The sequence below is a fragment of the Mauremys mutica genome, chromosome 4 (genome assembly GCF_020497125.1).
Source record: "Mauremys mutica isolate MM-2020 ecotype Southern chromosome 4, ASM2049712v1, whole genome shotgun sequence".
In the NCBI taxonomy this organism is placed as follows: domain Eukaryota; kingdom Metazoa; phylum Chordata; order Testudines; family Geoemydidae; genus Mauremys; species Mauremys mutica.
In genome coordinates, this window is record NC_059075.1 from 93948783 (window position 1) to 93972144 (window position 23362).

General features: G+C 42.2%; 1 protein-coding gene across 1 annotated transcript in view; it reads left to right on the forward strand.

Annotated features, from left to right (window-relative positions):
• The window catches only part of SPON1 (spondin 1), a 337162-nt gene extending 324386 nt beyond the window's left edge, over positions 1-12776 (forward strand). The window contains exons 9-16 of the mRNA XM_045015301.1: positions 3932-4072; positions 5312-5387; positions 5962-6144; positions 6614-6784; positions 6885-7052; positions 8400-8564; positions 11530-11793; positions 12485-12776. Coding sequence (XP_044871236.1) covers positions 3932-4072; positions 5312-5387; positions 5962-6144; positions 6614-6784; positions 6885-7052; positions 8400-8564; positions 11530-11793; positions 12485-12648 — 1332 coding nt within the window. The 3' untranslated portion in view covers positions 12649-12776. The remainder of the gene's footprint in view (positions 1-3931; positions 4073-5311; positions 5388-5961; positions 6145-6613; positions 6785-6884; positions 7053-8399; positions 8565-11529; positions 11794-12484) is intronic.
• Positions 12777-23362: the final 10586 nt, after the last annotated feature.

Consider the following 23362-nt stretch of genomic DNA (forward strand, 5'->3'; position numbering starts at 1 on the left):
GAATACTGCTTGCAGTTCTGTTCACCCCATCTAAAAAAAATGAGAATTGGAAAAAGTACAGAGAAGGGCAACAAAAATGATTATGGGTAATATTCCATATGAGGAGAGATTAAAAAGACTGGAACTGTTCAGTTTAGAAAAAAGACTGAGGGAGGATATGATAGACGACTATAAAACTCATGAATGGTCTGGAGAAAGTGACTAAGGAAGTGTTATTTACCCCTTCACATAATAAAAGAACTAGGGGTCATGCAATAAAATTAATAGGCAGCAAGTATAAACAAACATAAGGAAGTACTTCTTCATATAACACACAGCCAATCTGTGGAACTGGTTGCCAGGGTATGTTGTGAAGGCCAAAAGTATAACTTGGTTCAAAAAAGAATTATATCATTTCATGGAGAATAGTCTCGTCAATGGCTAATAGCCAAGATGGTCAGGGATGCAACCCCATGCTGTGGGTATTCTTAAACCTTTGCCTGCCAGAAGCTGGGACTGGACAACAGAGGATGGATCACTTGATAATTGTCCTGTTCTGTTCATTCCCTCTGAAGCATGTGGCACCGGATACTGGGCTAGATGGACCATTGTTCTGAACCACTATGGTTGTTTTTATTTTCTTAACTGTTACAAAATCCATACCAGCAAGGAAATAATTACTAAATATCAAGCTGTGGATATATAAGAGAAAGGTCTGCAGCATCTGTGTGATCCTTGAGATGGGGTATGGAGCTAACATATAGACTCATACAACAAAAGCTGAGCAAAAGCCAACCACATCTCCTAGAAAGCTTTATGCTTCAGTAGCAAAGACAGGTAGCTATGAAAACAGATAAAAATCTTGGGAAAAGGGGAAATAAAGAAAACAACAGCATGGGGGAAGGCACATGGTCAGAATAAAGAACCATCCCAAAGGTTTGCAAAGAAATTATGATTGGGGACAAGAACTTATGCACCTCTGTGAGTGGACAAGATATGATTCCTGAGAAATATGTGAATAGAATAGCAGAAGACCAAAAAAAATAAAGTTTTGGCTGACTCATATATCCTGTTGTGGAGTGATGACACTACGGCTACCTAAATGGTCATGAGTGAATGCACAGAAAGAAAATGTAGTTCAGATTTTTGGTTTTTCCTATGTTTGTGCCTCCACAGGCCTGCCTTTCCACATACCACCAGAATTATTTTTCAGCTGCAGTTCTTCTGTTCTTACACTGTTCCCTGTATGGTTATGTTTGCAATATAGTAAATCTGTCTTGAAAAACAAACAAGCAAAAATAATGTATTCATCAAGTGGAAGATTTCTGTCTTCTGTGGTAAAGCAAAACAATCAGCAGATTACTTTCACTTATCAGTTGCTGAAATAAAATGTGCCTCTCCTGCCACCTGGCTGCTAACTATAACTCATCCTCCAACAGTAAAATATGACACCATTCATGAAATACACTAACTCCAAAACCCTGGGCTTCTGGTATAAAAAGACATCATTACAAAAAATAGACTGATCATTTATAAAAGCTAGTGGTATTTAATATAAAGAATCAAAACAAATTGTAATTAAAGCAGTGCATACAGGTGAAGACCTAAAGATCTTGTTCTTTTCATCTTGCCTTTTATTAGGTACGTCTCTCGCTAAATGTTTGTATGGTTCCTAACACAATGGGTCCCTAATCTCAGTTAGGACTTTACCATAAGACAAGTAACTAATAAAGCTCATATTTAATATTGTAAGTTCCCCAAAAGTGGTTAGGTTGCTGAATGTTCCCTGAGAATTCACAGTTAAAGTAATGCCTTGTTTTACTCTCCAGCTCCAAACAGAACTATGTTTGCTAATAAAAATGATTTTGGACTTGACATTTTTTATATCTAGTGGACATTTTTAACAAGCTTTTTCTGTTTTTGTCAGAAAACAAAGTTGATATAAAAGACAGTTGTCAGTACTAAATTTTCCACCACTTCTCTAGCTATTGTTCTAGTTCCTATCCATTTCAGTGACAAGAGTTTTTATGCAATATGCAGACATACAAATTTTTTATTGCTGACCTCTTGACTGATCTCAGATGTAAAATAAAACAAACTTCCAAGAAGGAAGGGGAAAAAAAAGCGTTCACCATTCCATTTTAACTATTCCATGTTTTTGTGTGTCTCGAGGTAGACTGCCGGACAAATATGCAACACAATTATGTGCAAAGCAAAGCATTTGGTTTGTTCTGAGATTAGACACCACCACTGTTCTGAAATAGTTATGACCTTGAAAAGCATTCTGAGGAGGGTCAGGTAAACTTCAAAGTGTATCAGACACTAGCTAGGGATCAATAGAAGACATCAATGGTGGTTTGATTTGTATATTAACTATGAATGTGCGTTCAGTGTGTATATATATGGCCACAATTAATGAGAGTGTGCATGCAGAGACTCAGAATAGGTTTTAATGGGGCATGCCTGTTGGTGCACCGAATACTTTTGCCCAGACCCCCACACATTTATATAGCATGTTTTCCAAAAGAGAAACTTTTTGCCTAGTTTTTAGTCTCATAACTTTTTCGAGTGAGGTTTTAGGCTCACGAAGCCTCTCCCCCCTCTCCTGGTATATGACATAATAAAAACAAAGACATTTGTTAGGAAGAAAAAGATAAAGTACCTAGAACGCAATGAAGCTATTGTTTACACCAGCTGACATGCTGTTCAAATGTAACTTAAGCTCAGAAAGCTTTTGCTCTCCTCAACTGTTGTTGGCTACAATGTATTGTAATATAAAATAGGATGTCAGTAATTACAGTAATGCATTTAAAATGTCAGAGGCAAGGAAGTATGGTGGATTTGCTTTCAAAACCTATAGTCTCACCCTACCTGGTCTCTCTCAACTGCAACCTAAAAATTTAGGGGATGGGGAAATGCTTATGTTCTAAATTTATTGGGTTCATAAGAATGTTTTCTCTCCCCACAATGGCTCCAAATAGTAAGAGTAGGATTTTGTTCTTAATCTTCAAGAGAAGAAATAGCATCCTGAATAGCATAACACACCATTTGTCCTGAACTTGTCTTAAGTGCAGTAACTTAAATATGTCTCTAAGATAAACAATTAAACAATGTGTTGTCTAGCTTGGGTCCTAGTGTTTGTCCAGCTTTCTATACAAAGAGAAAACAACAAATAATTAATTTTTTTTAAAAATCCTCTCCCACAATGTGCCCTTTTTTCCCCAGGGATTTCCAGACAAATTCTGGTTCTCAGTCTGGCCACTACTATTTTAAAGAAATAATTACTAAGGGTCATTTATGGATCACAAAACTTAAAAACAAGTCAAAGCTTTGAAATATGCTGAAGAAATAATATTGAGTTGTTTGTTTCTTACTTGTAATTTTAAACATGCTGTGACAAATTCATCTCTGGTGTAAAGCCACTGACATGAGGGAGGTTTCACTATGGATGACTTTGGTATCATCTCTCTCCATCCACAGATGCATTCTCTCCTCTTTTCTCTCTCTTTGTGACACGTAAAGGGAAGTTCCATAGGGAAAAGTGACTACAAATAAAAACATTATGGTCTCATTTGAGATCTGCTCCCTATATATATTCATAGTAATAACTGCCTTACATCAAAGACAAAAATAAGTGTTTACTGCTTTTTCTCCTGTTACTGCAGCAGAGCCAACACAGCTCTGTAGGGTAACCTGGATGCTACTGTACCTCACATACCATGAACAGAATTATTAAGTTCCAGTTCCACAGATTTACATAAATGCTGCATAATGGATGTTCGTTGCTATGGGAGAATGCAGTCTGTTGAAAGGGGCATTTTCCTATTGAACATTTCAGAAGCGGTTCTAATTTCTGTATATGAATTACATTGTGTTGACTTCTATTATTCAAAATATATGCGTTTTTATTCCTTTTTAATCTGTATTTGTATCTGTTTCTTTCTGATTGCAGTCACCCAACAAGCCTACAATTCCTCAAGAGAAGATAAGACCACTAACGAGCCTTGATCACCCTCAGAGTCCCTTTTATGATCCAGAAGGAGGGTCTATAGCAGTGGTGGCCAGAGTTGTCATTGAGAGAATTGCACGAAAGGTAGCAATATAAAATTCTAAAAGACAGCAGTAAAAATGAAATAATAAAATTTAAATACGTTATGGATTTTTTAAACTGTTGAAGCCCTTTTAATCTACTGTTCCTCCTGCTGATAGAAACGTCCAGCGCTGCATATTACAGTACTACTTTTTCACAGAAGCATGGAGATTAGAGATGAAAAATCTAATGTGGTTAGTCATATAATCTAGTCCCTTGCCAATGCAGAATGAAACCTTACAGTATGTTCTCCAGTTCTTTGCCCAGCCAACTTTTAAATGATTCAAGTGATGGACTTTCCAATACTTCCCTTGGGGGCTTATTCCATGGCCTTGTGGATCCCTGTGTTAAGAAATGCTTCCTGATACTCAAACTACTTTTCCTTTGGTTTAGTTTCATCCTATTTGTCTCTGTTATTCCATAGGAGATCCTCCTAAACAAATCTCCGCTCTTTCTGCTTTTTTAGACCACAGATATTTGCAGATGGGTTATATATTCCTGTCTTCATTGTAATTTACAACCATATCAGCACTGATTCAAACCTGCAGGTCCTTAAGTATGGTTTGGGCATAGACCCTTTTTATTTTCCCTCAAAAGCATATCTGCAGATCTTTAATCACTGATGTTGCTTCAAATTCCTCCCCATTTATTAAGCTCACTGTACACTGCATTCTGTATGTAACCCACCACCATCAGTGTGCCATTAATATACTTCTTTGTGATGTAAGGCCTCTGCATATGCAGTCCCAAACCACATTGTTTCTGCCACAATATGAAACTGCAGACATTTTAGTTTGCTCTCTACTCTCACACCTAGGTTTCTCTGTGCGTTTTTTCTAGCCAGGTTTCCCATTCTCTTTTCATATCAGTGTTTCAGGTGGTTTTCCTTAGATGTATACATACGCTTTTGGAAATCCCAACCTATGTAACCTGTTGCTATTTCTTGCCTATATTTTAAATTCTCTAGAGGTGAAATTCCCCACTATGAAACAGGCCAGCACAATGTGTATGCAGCATTTAAGCCCTACTGGAATTGAGTGAGTTATAGGATTTGTGCTGGCCCCCTGCATACAAGTGTGAATAACTGCAAATCTGTAGCTTTGCAACTGTTGAGGTTCTGGAGCACAAACCCTGCTTGTGTTACTGTGTAGCTTCTAGCAACTGGTTTTACATCCCGCCAGCACCTATCGGTTTATTCCCATTACCTTCCTAATTTAAATCTTTACCACTCTTTCTCTGCAGGGAGAACAATGCAATATCATCCCTGATAATGTAGATGACATTGTAGCAGATCTTGTTCCAGAAGAGAAAGAAGAAGGTACTTTTTAATTACATTCTGCTATGTGAGTTTTTTGTTTCATCCTTCAGTGCTGCTTCTGTATCTTTCCTGTCTTTATGTCATTATTAGTACACTATTAAATATACAAAAACAACTCACTCCGCATCATTTCTTACTTGAATGCCTAAAGAACTGATGACAATATTGGGGTTTTCAAAAGCACTTAAGTGACTTAAAAGCACAAGTCCCACTGAAAGTCACAGTGATGCAGTTTTCCATTCTTTATGTTGCACCTCTTTGGTCTGGCAGCCTGCATAGAACCACCGTGGTGCCCACAGAAGTTTGGCAACAGTTGTCCCATCATTAGAAATGTATACTACAGGTGACTATCTGGGACGAATTAAAACAAACTTCTTCATATCCTAACACAAGGAAGAATTCTGAGCTGCATCACACAAAGGTGCCAGCTGAGTGAAACTTAAAACAGTGAAATGCTTCATTAGCAAGCAAGGAACCAATCATGTTAAACATCTCACGCAGTCACCAACCAAGTGAAGAGGCATAAATGGAGACTAACCCATTGTTGACACGTTCTGTTTTTTATTGATTTTAGATGACACCCCTGAGACTTGCATTTACTCAAACTGGTCCCCATGGTCAGCCTGCAGCTCCTCCACTTGTGATAAGGGCAAGAGGATGAGGCAGAGAATGCTTAAAGCCCAGCTGGACCTCAGTGTGCCTTGTCCCGATACCCAGGATTTTCAGCCATGTATGGGTCCAGGCTGTAGTGATGAAGGTAACAAAACAGGAAAGAGTGGAGGGGATAAAATGCGGGGAAGGGGAGAGGGCATTTTAACTTGGAAGACCAACCTTCTATTATAGCTGCATGGTCCCATCTCTGGGTGTAAGTGATGATGGTTGAAGAAAAGTGCATGCATAAGTCTTTGTGTGTTCAAAACTGCGAACACCCATGTGGAAAATTATGAAGTCCCTTTAGAAAATGTGGTCCTCTGTGTTCACTATTGCAATTCAGTAGGCTGTTTGAGTGTGTGTTTGAAGGTTAAGGAGGAGTAGCAAGAAGGAAGGAGTGAAATGAGGAATGAAGGGAAAGGCAGAATGAGACAGGAGACAGAAACGAGATAGAGTGGATAAACAGAAGTATGGAAGTCTAAAAAGAGTGGGGGTGGGGTAGATACCTCTTGGTAGATGAGATTTATTGGGCAAAGGCATGGCAATCTCAATTGAAATTCTCCTCTGTATTTTAGATGGTTCCACTTGCATGATGTCTGAATGGATTACATGGTCCCCCTGTACTGTTTCCTGTGGAATGGGAATGCGATCTAGAGAGAGATATGTGAAACAATTTCCTGACGACGGCTCGATGTGCAAAGTACCAACTGAAGAAACTGAGAAATGTATTGTAAATGAGGAGTGTTGTAAGTATTTCATTTAGCCTTGCAAAATCCAATCAGTAACAAAAGCACTAAACGAACCATTTCTTAGATAGTGATTTTTTTCTCTTTACATTATAAATAGCTCCTAGTAGTTGCCTCGTGACAGAATGGGCAGAGTGGAATGAATGCAGCGCTAGCTGTGGAATGGGAATGAAAAAGCGACATAGAATGATTAAGATGACTCCAGCTGATGGATCCATGTGCAATACGGAAACTACCGAGGTGGAGAAATGCATGATGCCAGAATGCCGTAAGTGTCCACGAGCCATGGACAGAAGTATGACAATCTTATGACACTTTGTTTGAGAACATCAAAGAATGTGTCTAACAGAAAACATTCCCAACTTTTCCTTGCACCAGATTCCCTGCCTTAAGAGAACATGCATTGGTACCACTTCCACCCAAAGGATCACATATCAGTTCCAGAAAAATTATTCACTGCTATGGCCATATTACTTTTTCAAAGCAATGCTTTCAGAATATCACAGTATCATTCCCAGATGCTATACACATGTATATTAGCAAAATACCTTTGGGCACCCGTAAGTATTCCATAGTGGAATACCCACTGCCTTAAGTAATTACTGTTGCTGTAAAGCAGGGATGGGCAAACTATGATCTGGGGGCCACATCTGGCCCTTCAGAAGTTTTAATCCAGTCTTCAAGCTCCCGCCAGGCAGCAGGGTCCAGGGCTTGCCCCACTCTGTTGGTCCAGCCAGAGAGCGGGGTTGGAGGCTTGCCCCACTCTGCACGGCTCCCGGAAGCAGCAGCATGTTCCCCCTCTGGCTCCTACACGTAGGGGCAGCCAGCGGGCTCCACATGCCGCCCCCGCCCCAAGTGTTGTCCCCACAGCTCCCGTTGGCTGGGAACTACGGCCAATGCGAGCTGCAGGGGCAGCAACTGCGGACAGGGCAGCGTGCAGAGTCACTTGGCCACACCTCCATGTAGGAGCCAGAAGGGGGGGACATGCCGCTGCGTCTGGGAGCTGCTTGAGGTAAGCACTGCCCAGAGCCTGAACCCCCAACCCCTCATCCCCAGCCCCACCCTAGAGCCCACACCCCCAGCCGGAGCCCTACTTCCTCTCCCCAACCCCCAATTTTGTGAGCATTCATGGCCCGCCATACAATTTCCATACCCAGATGTGGCTCTCAGGACAAAAAGTTTGCCCACCCCTATTGTAAAAGAATCAAAAAGTCTAGAATGAAATACTGTTTCCAGCCCGTGATGAGTTCTTTGATTTGGAATCAGACTGTTATAAATTTCACAAGATCAGGCTCTCTCCTGAAACGTTCCTAGTTTCAAATGGGCCCATGAGTACTTCTTGAAGTATTTTGATTCTCATGCATTGAGTCTCTGCAGAAACAAAGTGGAAAAAAGTTTGCAGAGAAACATTTTTAATAGTTAACCTGAAAAAAAATGTTGGGTTTCATCTGAGCTTTTGTAGGAACATCAAGTTAGGTTGAATAAAACAAAAAGCAAGCTAACAGCAAAATACAAGAAATAGGGGTTGTGTCCCTTCTTCAAATGTTCACATTTAATCCTTTCAAAGCTTCGTGGGGATTCGTTATCTTTGCTAATCATTCTTTTCCTGCACTAGATACCATTCCCTGTATGCTCTCCCCTTGGTCTGAATGGAGTGACTGCAGTGTCACTTGTGGGAAGGGAATGAGGACCCGGCAAAGGATGCTGAAATCTGCAGCTGAGCTTGGAGACTGTAATGAGGAGCTGGAGCAAGTGGAGAAGTGCATGCTTCCAGAGTGCCGTAAGTGAAGGAGCCGGTCTGAAACAGGAAGGCTAATTTCACATGTTTTGCAGACTAAGGCTATAGCTACACTATGAGCTGAGGGGGTGATTCCCAGCCTGTGTAAATATGCTCATGCTAGCACTCATTGAGCCAGGACAGTAAAGATCGTATGGACAGCAGTAAGCGGTGGCTAGCTGTATTGAGTATGCACCCATGCGGTTCAGGCAGGTTTGCTTTCGGCCTGGCTAATCCATGCCTTAGCTGCCCATGCTACCATGACAACAGTACTATTTTTAGGATGTCTGCGCAAGCTGGGCATCGCACACCTAGCTCATAGTGCAGACATAGCCTAAGCATCAACCCCTGGTGCCATGCTTAGTCTGTGCTGTGGAGCCTGGACAGAACTGTGGTGGTTGTGTGCCAGACCCACTGAGTGCTGCTCAGAACCTGACGGTGTGCCTGTCCCCTCGGGGTGGTTGTACAGCTATACGGCTGTCCAACCTCATCTGGGTAATGGGGAGAGAGTCTAACTCCTCCTCCTTGGAGTCCTTGGGGAATGAAATCTGGACGATGCTGAATACGTGCAGCGTGAAGGACTTTGAGAGGTCTGCACAGCTGATTAAGAGAACCTACAAAGGGTACTATCAGCTGGGAGAGACAACAGGCCCAGCATGGTGAAGATAAACTGCCCCACAGGGTAATCCCCATGGCAGAGGGGAAAAACCTAGGGTCTCCCCAAATGGCACTCTGAATATTTAAGGGGATGTTCTGTGTGCTTTATGGATTTCTTGTTTCCTACTCCATGAGCTACGTCAGACTATCCTGGTACTCAAATACATATTGTGTGCCCTGCATACAATGTGCATATTTGAGAATATACTACTTAAATGAGCAATAACTCGTTATTAAAATATCCAGTGTGCTTCATCTCCACAGGTAATCCAGGCCATGGAAAGTTACCCTCACCTAATATGTGAGATTGAGAGGGCACTTAGCATGCTCAATGCCTTTCACTCAAAGTATACGTATTTCCCACAGCGCCAGATTTATTAAAAAATGAGCACCTTGCCATCTTTTCATGCTACATCTTAGCTCCTTACTAACTGTTCCCTTTAAGGAAATATAACTGGATTCTCCCTGCTTATCTTTGCTGTTATGAAATATAACAGCATCTCCATGGACCTCTTTGAAAATTCAGCCATTCACAATCTTCTTCTTATTGGAACAAGGACAGTATGGGAAGCAGCAACCTGAGCTCCTTTATACAGTATCTTAAACCTAGAGGGATGGAAGGACCAGGCTTTCTTGGCCTCTGCTGAGTCCACCACTAAGGGTGTCACTTCTTGCCAATTGTTGATGTGATTTTTTATGATGGTGTCTCCTGAACACTAGGAACTTGACTGACACCATGACATAGGCCATGAGAAACAATAACAAGATGTGTGTGGGAGGACTTTCGCAAAACACAGTTTAGTCCACGAATAGGTCAGATGATAGTGGATTTGGAAATTAGTTCAACCTACTCAACTCCATGCCAGGCTGGTAAAGAGTTAGTGAAACCATGATTTTTTCCAAATGCATAATTTCATCCAGTCTCCAATAACAAGCAAGTAAAATGTTGGGCCTTGGGTTTGGCTCAATTGGAGCACCCAGGGTCAGTGTGGCTTAAAACTATGCTCCTGCTTGCCTGATCTGGGGTGTGTATGTGTAATTTGAGCAGCTCATGAGCTGCTCTAAATTGCCACCTAGAATAGCCCCCTAGGGGCTGCTCCATGACCCACCATCACAAGAGAGTCGTATGTCCAACGCCTTTTCCTCCAACCACATCTCTAGGCCAATGGGGACTATGACCAAGTTCTGCAGAGCCACATACAGTGGCCTCACACCACTTGGGCATTCCCCTGCATGACAGAATCCCCAGCTGCCCTCTTATTGCTGTTTTGCACTTCTTAAGAAAAGCAAGGCAGAGGGGAAGAATATTCTTACTGGACTCTTTGCCAGCCAAGTGTTATAATGCCCTGCATAAAACTACCTGCATTTTTAGCCAGCATTGGTTATAACCCCCCACCCACATTCTTATGATGCAATTTTGTAACTGAGTGCTTCTTACATAATTTAAAAGTTACTTTTTTTGGAATAAATATGATTATTTCTCCGTTTTGAGAGTGTCAGTCAGTCAGTGAGAGTTTGATTTTTAAAGCAATGCTGGAAAGTCCTGAATGCAGACTTTTGGGGTATGAATGGCTCTGTGCCTACAGGGTGGAACTATGATTCAGGAAATCTAAGTTCAAGTCCAGTCTCTTTCACTGATTTGTTCTGGGACTGTAAAAAACTCAAGTTAAAAAGCTCCATGCCTCAGTTTCCCCAGCTGTAAAATGGGGATAACAATACTTGCTTAAATCTTGTGACTATTCTTAATATTCATTACTATCATTACTATGAAATAAATTTGTTACTCGCTAAGGTGCCACAAGTACTCCTGTTCTTTTTGCGGATACAGACTAACATGGCTGCTACTCTGAAACCTATAAATATTATGAGATTCTTGGAGACCAGGTCCTATATGGGTGTAACGTATTCATTATTCAACATCTTTACTCATATGATGGTTGGGGTGGTGTGCATAACTCCAGAGAAAACTATTGAAAATGGACTAATAGATGGTCAAAACCTAATTCCTGCCACCAAAGCAGAGCATTTAAGGAGGAACAAGACTATTCTTTTTTTTAAAGTTTGTGACCTCTCAGCACCATTCTTTCCGAGGATGGTTGAGGCAGTGGCAGCTAATGCAAAGTGCTTCCTCCTGACTGCGCAGAGATTTTTAATGTGTTTTCTTGCAAAACTCACTCTGAAGACTGGATGCATTGCTATGTTCACGTAGTTTGGATATGAAGACTCATTAGGCAAAGCCATATGTTTCTTCTACATCATCTGGTTAGGTCCCAAAGAGTTGTTATAATTGCCAGTATTTCTTTCTTTACAGCCATTGACTGTGAATTAACTGAGTGGTCCAAGTGGTCTGAATGCAATAAATCCTGTGGAAAAGGTCATATGATCAGGACAAGAATGATTAAAATGGAACCACAGTTTGGAGGAGCTCCATGCCCAGAAACTGTCCAACGTAAAAAATGTCGAATAAGAAAATGTTTGAGAGGTCCAGGTCTAGAGAAAAGGCGGTGGAAAGAAGCCCGTGAGAAAAGGAGAAGTGAACATGCCAAGGAAGATGTAGATGGTGAACTGTATCCAGGTATGTTTTATCCACATTGCTTAGGCTACTCATGGCAGCTTGACCTTTGTTCATAACAGGAACAAGCCGGGGAGTATCAGCACTTCACCGCAATAGCACTACATTCTAGAAAAAGCTTCAACTAAGTTACAGTGGGCTTGTGTTCTTGGCTTTCAGCATGGAAGGTCAGATCTGAACTTCAGTAGCGAGTTGCAACTAGAGAGCTTTTTCAGCCCGTTCCCAAAAGAAAACAGGTTATGTCTGTGCAGCTCTAAGAATATCTTGTTCTTTCTCAGTAAGGTCCTTCCATACAAACAATAGACCACCAAAAAAGTTAATACTGACTAAAAACTCCATGGGACTGAACTAAAAACCTCCAGCTCCAATTGCATCTGAACTGTTGCAAAATTTCCTCCTAAATCCAGCTATAAATGTCTTAGTTAGCACCTCTTTCTATGCTGGGATTTAGCAAAACTCAAATACCAACATCCCTGGTCATTACAATCTAGGTTATAATAGGTAGATGAAACCTTTTTGGGGAAGGGATTGTATTTTGTACAGTGCCTACCACAAGGGGGCCTTGACTGGACCAGATTGGAGCCTTTTAGTGTTACAATAATAAATTATTAAGAGTGTGTATGTGTCCATACACCAGGGGAGAGAGAGATGAAAAGCTAGCTAAAATAGCTTTGATAAATGTTTTTATTTTTAGGTTGTAAGATGAGACCATGGACTGCTTGGTCAGAATGTACCAAGCTGTGTGGCGGTGGAATTCAGGAACGCTTCATGACAGTAAAGAAGAGGTTCAAAAGCACTCAGTTTACCAGCTGCAAAGACAAGAAGGAGATAAGAGCATGTAATGTTCACCCTTGTTAGCAAAACCCGAGGCTGCAAAGTGATGGAGTCTGAGCTAAATGGAAAGTCAACCATGGTTTGATTTTTAAAAATATATATATATAAATGCAGCAAAGAGTCTTGTGGCACCTTATAGACTAACAGACGTTTTGGAGCATGAGCTTTCATGGATGAATGCATCTGACGAAGTGGATATTCACCCACGAAAGCTCATGCTCCAAAACGTCTGTTAGTCTATAAGGTGCCACAGGACTCTTTGCTGCTTTTACAGATCCGGACTAACACGGCTACCCCTCTGATACTATATATAAATGGTGTATATTAGTCTTCATTTTTGCAGTGTGGGTTGCTTATTAGTCTTGCTAGTGCAAGAAATATATTTTATAAATATTTCCTCACAAATGTATGCTGAGAGTGGTTCCTTGATACTCCAGCTAGCCCTTAATGCATAAAACTAGTAAGTCATTGTGAGTCATTTAACTCTGAAATAAAAACATCTCTGTGGATATGCAATAGCCATATAGAAATATTCCCTGTACAGACATGGGGTGCATGCATATTAACGTAACTAAGTTAAAGTGACATGTTTCACGCGTGGAAGGAATTGTCTCATTTGATTTGATTTCAAAATATCCAAAGCAGTGCCTATGTGATTACACAACTGTGCCAAGGAATAATTTCAGTAATGCTGGTTCAATAATATTAAAGGTGCATATTTATCTCTTCCCACCATGAGGGTTAAACTAGTATTGGATAATTACTATCTTATATATTTTTCTTCATGAGGATCCCCTTACTTCTTTAAACAACTCAAATACATAGGCATCAGTCTAGATAGCTCAGTAACAGTGTCCGCTCAATGAGCAGTGGTGATAAAAAAAAAAAAAAACCCACACACAGGAAACATATGGACAATGTGAACCTCTATCTTGAACACCATGTTCAGTTCTGCCCACCACCTCTGTCTCAAAAAGGATATAGAAGAAGGTCTAAAGAAAGAGAAAGGCAAGGATTATGGCATGGCAGTCCTTCCACGCCAGAGATTGAAAAATTAGGAATAATTTAGTGAAGAGGTCTATAAAACAATGAATGGTGTTGAAAAGGTGCTCATATATACCTTATGCACAGACACGGGGAGCAGCAAACTGCAAACTAATAGAAGGATTTTTGTGTGTTACTTGATGCATAATCAGTCTGTGACATTCACTGCCACAGGATAGATTCTTACAACAAAGAGTTTACAAGGATTTGTGAAATGCGTAGACATTTGTGAATTAGAGGGCGATGGCCTGAAGTTACACTAGCAAAGATAAAAGTCATGCCTGACAGCCTAAGCCACCCACTAACTGCCAAAGGTTAGAAAGTAACTTTTCATACCTAATGTATGTTACTGCCTAATTGCTCCTTGAGATTTTTCACACCTTTCCTCTGAAGCATCCAGTACTATCCCCAGGCAGAGACCAGCTGCTGGATCCCAGGCCTGCTAATGCTCTGGTCAGTCTTCATTTCTTAAGGTTTCAACATTTAAAATTGGGAAATAAAGGTAAATTTTAACTTTGGTCCAAAAAGGGACTATAAACCTATTTATCAATAACGATGCACTGAGGATAAAAACTGTTGGTTGATAACTCTTTTTAAAAACAAGTTTGAGAGAAATGAAGGGAAAAATGAAACTTTATATTTCTTTTTAAACCAGCTGTAGATAATTTATTCAAATCATTTATACTTGGTAACAAGCCCCAAAATGCAGCACCTGGTTTTGAATTTCATAATTCATGTGAACTGTTGCCACTTTTGTGTCATTCTCTCTCCAACAGCATCAGCTCCTCCCTTCTCCCACCTCCCCACTATTCTAGAGTGTCTGGCTGAGGCTGTGGCCCCTTCATCCTCTTTCTGTAAAACCCCTGCTGGGGCTTCCCTAATACCTTAGTCCATTTTGCTGCATCTCTTGCCCCCAGAATGAAGTTAAGACCAGTGGGTGCAAACCTTGCTCAGCCAAACCAGGAAACGAGGTTTTTCACTAACCTCTGAAAACCAAACACTTTGCATTTTACAGAGCTCAGGTCATTTTATCATGATCGCTAACAGTTTTCACAAATAGATGTATGGTCCCTACCTGCCTGGCCTATTATATACAAAGCAGCCATCTGAGCTAAATGACTCCATGGAATACCATAAATACTGCAGAAGTGACCAGACAGCCTCTTCAGGAGAAAGGGTGGGTACCATACTAAACCCTGAGGTTCCCAGGAGCTGTCCTGAGTAGAAACACAGATGGGCATGAGAACCATGCCACCTGTTCTCTACAAGCCCCTGCAGTTGGTAACAGCTTCTGCACCAACAGGGGCCAAGCAGTCCACAGTAGTCATTAGAAGCTCAGATCTGTGCCTCTTTAACCTGTGGTCCTGTAGGCTATGAGAGTTCTTTGTTTTCTCCTGGATGGGGTCCTGCTACCTCGCAAGCCCTTCTGGCTTGTTCATGCTACTGCAAAACCTATGTAGAAGGCACTCCAATTTCTGTAACAAAATGTCATCAATTGTTGATGCTCTGGTTCCCAGTCATTGTCATTCTTCCTGTATGTTCCATGTCATCAAATTGTTTTAAATGTTAGGTTTATTCCCTTTGCCAATGTTCTGATAATAGCTGAATCCAAATATATACCTCGAGTATGTATGAAATGTGATATTATTTGAACATGCCTATAAGGAAAAACTTCTGGCAATCCTTACACTGTGTTTCTAGTTCAGTTTCAATAAACAACTTCCTTTATTTTTCCTTACCCAGGACAGCTCACTGTTATTTCCACTTATTCCTCTTAGGCTCACCAATGTTATGGATGTTTGAGTTTTCACATTATTAATACTAGCAATCACAAAATAGCTTGCAGTTAGAGATGTGGCGGTTTCTGTCTAGATCCAGCTTACCATATTATTTTTCTGTTGATCCATTTTTCCCAGTTCACTTTGCTGACTTTCTTCTACCTTGATATAAAAAAATATTTAAGCTTGTTACTTTTTGTAAAAAAAAAAATCTATATATATACAAACAAAAAAAATAGGTTGATTTTCTAAGGAAAACAAAAAGTTCTGATATATAGTATGTAGAATGATTGCATTGATACTGTAAACTTTCCAGTAGCATAATATTCACTGCATATCAAATCAATAAAAAATGTACATGGTTCTTGCTTGTAACTCATGAAGTATACAGTTTTCAACTGAAAGCACAGGTATCACTCCAGAGTTTTGTACACCCCATGTATCAGATTGTAGCATCTTGTGTACGTTATATTTTCTAACATGAGCTATAGAAGCTTTACATGTAATGAAAGAAAAGTTAGGGGCTTAAATGTACAATAGGTTTTAATAGGTGCAACACACAATTTTTTTTTTTTAAATGTTCATTTGTTTTTAGTTTTTGTTTCCTGTGGAATTTCTGAGAAAGCAGTCACAAATATATTTCTTACCAAAGTCTTGTGTAGATGTTTTGTAGTTGTCTCGCTAACACATTATTATTTTGGAATAAAGACATCTTTATTATGAAAATTCCATTGCTTGTATGAGCTTCCATTTGACTGATAGGTTTTTTACATATACATTACCATATGTCCTACACCACTGGCTTTCAGTCTACTGGACCCCTTTCAGGAGTCTGATTTGTCTTGTGTACCCCAAAGTTTCACCTCACCTGAAAAACTACTTGCTTACAAAATCAGACAAATATATAAACATGTCACAGCACATTACTAAAAATTGCTTCCTTTCTCATGTTTACCATATAATTATAAAATAAATTGATTGGATCATAAATATTGTACTTACATTTCAGTGTATAGTATATAAAGCAGTATAAACAAGTCATCTGTGTGAAATTTTAGTTTATACTGACCTTGCTTGTGCTTTTTAATGTAGCCTGTTGTAAAACTAGGCAAATGAGTTGACATATTCCCTAGAAGACCACGGTTTACGTCCCCCAACATTGAGAAGCAATGTCATAGACTAATCAACAAAAGGTGCCAAATCTTGTCCTCCTTAGTCACACAAGTAGGCTTGTTGAAATGAGGGGAACTACTAGCAGGACTCAGGTGAGTGGGATTTGGCTAATGATAGTCACCACATTCCATTCAATTAAGGTTTTCATTCAGTAGCTGTTTAGATAGCAAAGGCTAGCTTCATATCACTATGAACTTCTCTACCTTACTTGCTGAGTTACCTAGTTTTACATACAAATTAACTGTTTATTATGAAGCAAGCTGGATTATGTGAGACCCAAGAATACTTGAAAGCCAGTTTTCAAGAAGTTGGCAATATTTTTAACATTGATGTTGTGGTTTTAAAGGCCCTTTTAGAGTATACAGTATTAGCTCAGGGAGCCAACATATCCTGACACACCAACACAGCCCACTTGCGGTAAACAGATGCAGGAGCATGACAAAGCAGACTCTGTTTACCAGCCTAATGCGAATTGTTCATTTATAGGGAAAAAAGGAAGGTATAAAACCATAGGTACGGCAGTGTATGGCTCGAATGTGGAAAGAATCATGGGGAATGGCAACAAACATGATCATTTGCTATAAACAGCTCCATGTCACTGGGGTTGAGAAAGAGGTGACACGGCTGTTTGGGCTTAGGCTACTCCCCTGCCTTTCACATTTCCTCCTGGCTAGCTTAGGCAGCCCCTTGGTGTCTAATAACAGGATTTACCCAACTCCTCCCTTGCATTGTATAGGGAGTCTGGGTGCCTAACGTTGCATTATAAATTCCACTAGGTAGCAAGGTCACATAGCAAGTGTGTGAAAAAGCTGGAAATTGCATTCAGGTCTCTAGCCGGCACCCTGACCTCTGGACCATCCTTTTTCTCTGGCCTTCCTTGCTTCCTATATAAGTGATTTATTTTCAGCTCAGCAGGCCTAGTTGGCAGTGTACTGCAGTATGTTAGGGCACTGCCCTCTACCCTGCTGAATGGCTACATTTAAAACACAGCCAGATTGGGAGCGAGGATGTAGCTAAGGTCAGGTTCTGGTCCATTGCTTAGGGCATATAACTGTAATGATCACTGGCTTCCTGCGGCCTAGCTTCCCTACTGGCTCCTTGGGTGGACTGTCTATGAAAGCAGTAAAGTTAAGCTCTGTTCTTGGCTAACCCTGGTGCCTGTCATTACAACAGTGTTGCATTGCCATTTCAAGAGACCCCATTACGGTCACCCACAGTGCTGTGACATTCAAGAATTGTTAGCTTCATGCTGATTACATTCCCTTGCTCTTTGATGAATACCAGGATAACACAGTCTGTCACATTTCAACTCTTAACTGCAAAACAGACAAAAAAACAACTCCCCACTTTTTATAGTTTTCCACTTAAGAAGCAGCATCCTAACTACCAGGAACAGATTTTACCAGTAAAATCAAATGTGCTTAAGACCTTTATGGTATAATATTTCAGTCACTTATTCTTTGCTCTGCATGCAAAATCATTTAAAGGCCTTTATTACTATGTTTTTAACATCAAAATTCAGTACCTTCATGCAGCGTTTCGTGGTGGTGTGCAAAACAATGCAATTACAGTCCACCTGAATGATATTAAGCTTCCTTTCCTCCAGTGTCCAAAAAGACAGAGAAGTTTGTGCCCTAATTGATGGGCACATTAACTGCTCAGCAAGCAATGACATTTCTCATACTCAGCCCTCGATGGTTCAGTGCATCTAAAATGCTAGCGCTATGGGCTTTGCAGGCTCCTCAGGTTCTTCATAAAAGCCCAGAAGAATATTGTTTACTCCACCATCAAAATAGCAAACATCAAGCGGGAAGGCGCCTTCTGTTATGCTTACTTAAAGCAGCTGCACAAGTAGAAAAATGGCTCTGCTCTTGGCTTTTAATTTGTTTCCTGCAGTTTCAGTAGCAAATGCCACAAGAGCATTTCGAAAGAAGACTGTAAAAATTCATTTAGCAAGTTTCAGCCAAGGACTCTAGTTGCAAGATAACAGTATTTTTCATTTTTATGCTCCCCTCCCATGGAAGCACTTCTCACTGCTCCAACACAAGTAGCGGCACCGGAGAGAGCAGTGTCTGTAGCAGTGCTATTGTTGATTCACATGGACTCTACTGTAGTTACACACGTGCATTTGGCAAAATTGCCCATTGTCTTTGCAAGTCAAAGACATTTGCTCCTCCCTTACGATAGCCACCAGTGTGGTTAATATGCTGGGGATTGGACCAGGGACCTCCAGAGTTAAAGCATAACCTTAAATATGGAGCACCTATCAGTGCCTCCAGAAAGGGGAGGGAAAAAAACCACTAAAAACACAAGCCAGTTGTAATTTCCAAATAATTGAACAGTCAGGGTCCTTCCAAAATAATCTGAAGTTATAGCCTCACCAAAGAAGGAGAGAGAGAGAAGGGGCAGCTAACGCTCCTTCATTCTGTGGGCTGGTCTGTGCTGAGTGGTTTAAAGTAGTTGCCCAAGAACTATTTCTTACTGTTGCTACACGTTACGGGTAATGGCATAAGCTAGCAGCGAATGAGTGGAACAGAGCTATGCTCCCTGGCACACACGCTCCCATTCTCTGCACCTGTGAGGGTAATTGCCACAGAAGCCAGTTCTGCTGGCTTAACACCAACTGGGAGATCAGGGGAATTCTTTGCTGGCTATTTACAGTGGAGTGGTGCAAAGGAGGTGGATTGTAGAAAAAAATCTAGCCCTTAACGCAAGATAGGATTATTTTCCAAAAGTATTAGCAAATCAAGGAAATTTACCTCTCACCTCTATTTGGCAATGTGTTGCCAAGACTGGGTTTAAGGCAAGCTCAACACAATGCACAGCGAATCGAAGTCCTTAGAGGACTCTGTTCGGCTGGCAGTTAAACTTCAGCTGGTATGTGGCGCCTGATTTTTGTATGTTAGATGAACAGATTAAAAGATCCCAAATCTACCAACTCTGCTGGTTGGTCCTGGCCCATCTCGCTGAACCTCGCTCTCATCCACCCCAAACTGGTTGCTGAGAGCAGTACTCTGTCCTTCTCAAAGCTCCTCTCTCATGGATTCTAGTGTTCACCTCTCAGCCCATTCCCACTGCTCATTCACACGCAGCGGCATGCACAGGAATAGAACTTCAGCTGCTTTTGGAGGGGCACTTTCTGTGCCCCCTACAGCTGCAGGAGGAGCTGGCGCTCCCCACTGTGGCCCTGGAGGAGTTGGCTCTCACCCCCTCCCACAGCAGCCCCAGGGATGATAGGGCTGGCTCTCCCCACGACATGGCCAGAGGAGCTGCCTCACCCTGTCACGGCCCCAATGCCAGTGGAGCTGGCTCTCCCTCCCCAGCACCGGTGCCGGAGGAGTTTTCTGTGCCCCCGCTGACTGGGGGAAGGGAGCTATGCCCCTGCTTCCCCCACCCCCTGGTGCTGTCCTCTGTTCACACTGTTGGGTGTATACTGTGCCTCAAATATAGCGCCAAGGAATCAATCTCCAGTTTACACATTGCAGCTTTGCTAGTATATCGCTTTAGAGCAGCACACTGTGTAGTGTGCATTGATCTTATAAAATGTAATATTTTAAATACAACACATGGTCGCACGAGACAGAGTTCTCTAGTCTAACGCTGCTGTTCCAAAGCGAAACTAGCACAGGCTATTTCTCTATTTTTTCCACTTGATTTACTCTGTGCATTTGACAGCATTTCATAGATACTGGCATCCTCTGTTTCACCTCTACAGTCAGTTTGATCTGTTTAAGAATCTTTCACACAGCAATGGGGAGAAACAAATATGTTTTAAAAAACGAAGTGTTGGTTGAAAACACCCAACCACCCCACCCCACCAAAAAAATGGCAGTGGGCCTTTGAGGCAGAGACAAGACCTGAAAGTACTTCAGACTATTTCTTTATACATGCTTTAAACTTGACATCAGCATGCATTTTTACTGAGAACATAATCAAATTTGTATTCTTGGTCTGGTGCAGGTGACAATTCTAATCATAAGAGTCTAGATTATAGTCTAAAAATGTGAAGCATCATGTAAAGGAAATACATCCAAGATACACAAGGTTTTAAGAAGAGCAGGAAGCTATTTTTCTGTAAGTTAAACAGAAAAATCTAGACAGAACAAAATCTAGCATATGACACAACTAATGACAGTATGGGACCACTTATCTCCAAATGTGAACTGACATTTATTGTCGGATTAAACCTTTATGCATTAGGAGCCAAGAAAGTGTTCAGTGAACCAAATGTTTTTCATACTACTGTAAATCTGGTTAATTCTATTTTATCCTCTGAGCATGTCAAACTCTAATCTTCATCTGCACTGCAAATCTTGGACCTTAAGAATTGAGCAGAAACTGTCTGTAGAAGGGTTTGTCCCCAAAGACGCAACAGGGAAGGTACAATTCTATTAAAAGCCTGTGCATCAAGATATATGTTGGTCCAACAAAGGAATCACAATCATGAACTTAATCCACTAGATGGCACTGAAAGCGAGTGTATGAGGCTTGTGTGTAAAAACTACAGACAACGGCCTGAACTCAATGCAGCCATATACTGTGCGATCTCATTGAAATTGCTAGGTTTGCATGGGGTATAGAGCAGTATTGAATGTTGCACTCACTGTATATGTAAATAAATGCATGCATACTGACACTGAAATCATGGTAACACGCACACAGCCAGGTGCTTAACATGTGCCTGGTAGCTCTCGGGAACCAAAATCACTGGTCTAACCTCTGGTAGTTAGTTATGCAACTGGTGATGTAGGCTGCCTTGCAGCAGAAGGTGTGGCAACAGACTCTTGCGTGCCTCACACACTGGTTTATTGGGTAATAGATCCATGCAGTTTACAGACCCACTGGCCTTTTCTTCCCCACTAAGACGCCCCACCTCCCGCTAGAGCAGTGGTTCTCAACCAGGGGTATGCAGAGATCTTCTAGGGGATACATCAACTCATCTGGATATTTGCCTAGTTTTACAGCAGGCTACATAAGAAGCACTAGTGAATTCAGTACAAACTAAAATTTCATTTCAGGGCCGCCCAGAGGGGGGGGCAAAGGGGGCAATTTCCCCCGGGCCCCGGGCTCCGCAGGGGCCCCCAAGAGAACAGCTGAGGCTCCCGCCTCTGCCCCTCTCCTGGAGCCCTAGCGCATCAAGCGGCGTCCTCAGACAGCGCCACAGCGTGTCTCCGCCGGGGCCTCTGAGCCCCGCCCGGCTCAGAGCCGCGTGGTGAGGGGGCGGAGCTGGGAGCTCCGGGCTGAGCTCAGCTCCCTCCGCTCGGCGTGGAGCTCCCAGCCCCGCCCCCTCACCACGCGGCTCGGAGCGGGACGGAGCTCAGGCCCCGCCAGGGACACGCTGCAGCTGTTCTGCGAGGCGCTGAGACTCCGGGTGAGGAGGAAGCCGGGGGTAAGAGGCTGGGGCCGGGGGGTTGGCTAAGGGGCAGGGAGTCCTGGGGACAGTCAGGGCACAGGGAGGGGGCAGAGGTTGGGGGGGCGGTCAGGGGGCAGGGAATGGGGGGAGTTGGATTGTGGGTGTTCTGGGGGGGGTGGACAGGGTCAGGGCCGCCCAGAGGGGGCGGGGCAAGAGGGCGCAGGAGCTTCTTCGCTCCCGGTCTTCGCCAGCGGGGGGTCCTTCCGCTCCGGGGCGGAAGGCCCCCCCCACTGGCGAATTACCGCCGAAGCGGGACCCGCCGCCGAAGCGCAGCCCGGTCTTCGGCGGCAATTCGGCGGCGGGGGGCCCTTCCGTTCCGGGACCCCCGCCGCCGAAGTGCCCCGAACACCGGGCTGCACTTCGGCGGCGGGTCCCGCTTCGGCGGTAATTCGGCGGCGGGGGGCTTGGTCCCGGAACGGAAGGGCCCCCCGCCACCGAAGACCCCGGGCCCCTGGAATCCTCTGGGCGGCCCTGTTTCATTTGGACAATGACTTGTTTATACTGCTCTGTATACGATACACTGAAATATCAGTACAATATTTATATGCCAATTGATTTATTTTATAGTTATATGGTAAAAATGAGAGAGTAAGTAATTTCCCAGTAATAGTGTGGCTGTGACACTTTTGTATTTTTATATCTGATTTTGTAAGCAAGTAGTTTTTAAGTGAGGTGAAACTTGAGGGGTACACGAGACAAATCAGCTTCCTGAAAGGCATAAGTGGTGCTTGTGCTCCAGTGTTCCCATGGCCAGAGTCTGTGTTGTTGTTCCTGAGTCCCATATTAAACTTAATCGAAAATATTCAGACAGTGAGGAAGTATATAACTATTACAAGTATTTCAGTTACTTTGGGCCAGCTGTTGAAGGGTATTTAGGCACCTAGATGCAGAGTGGGATTTTCAAAGCCCCACTATTTGCATCAGCAGGTGTCTAATTACCTTTAAAATTCTGGCCCTTTGTGTCCAACAAATTAAAATAACCAAGTTTGCTTTTGCATTGCAGTTTCAGTAAAGCACCTACCATGCACAGTAGTATAAAATACACATTAATAATAAGCACAACATCCCTAACAAATGGGTTAGCCAGAATTCTTAAGAAACCTGAGTAATGTATGTGCTGTAGATACTAAGTCTTAAACCAGAGGTTCCCAAACTGGGGTTCGTGAACCCCTAGGGGTTCACAAAATGTTACAAGGGGTTCTCGGAAAAAAATTCCCTAATGCCGGTCAGGGCTGTCGCTAGGGACCCTGGGCAGCTCGGGGCCAGCAGCCTGGAGCTCCTGGACTTCCAAGAGCTAAGCAGATCTATCACACTAAGGAGATTTAAACTT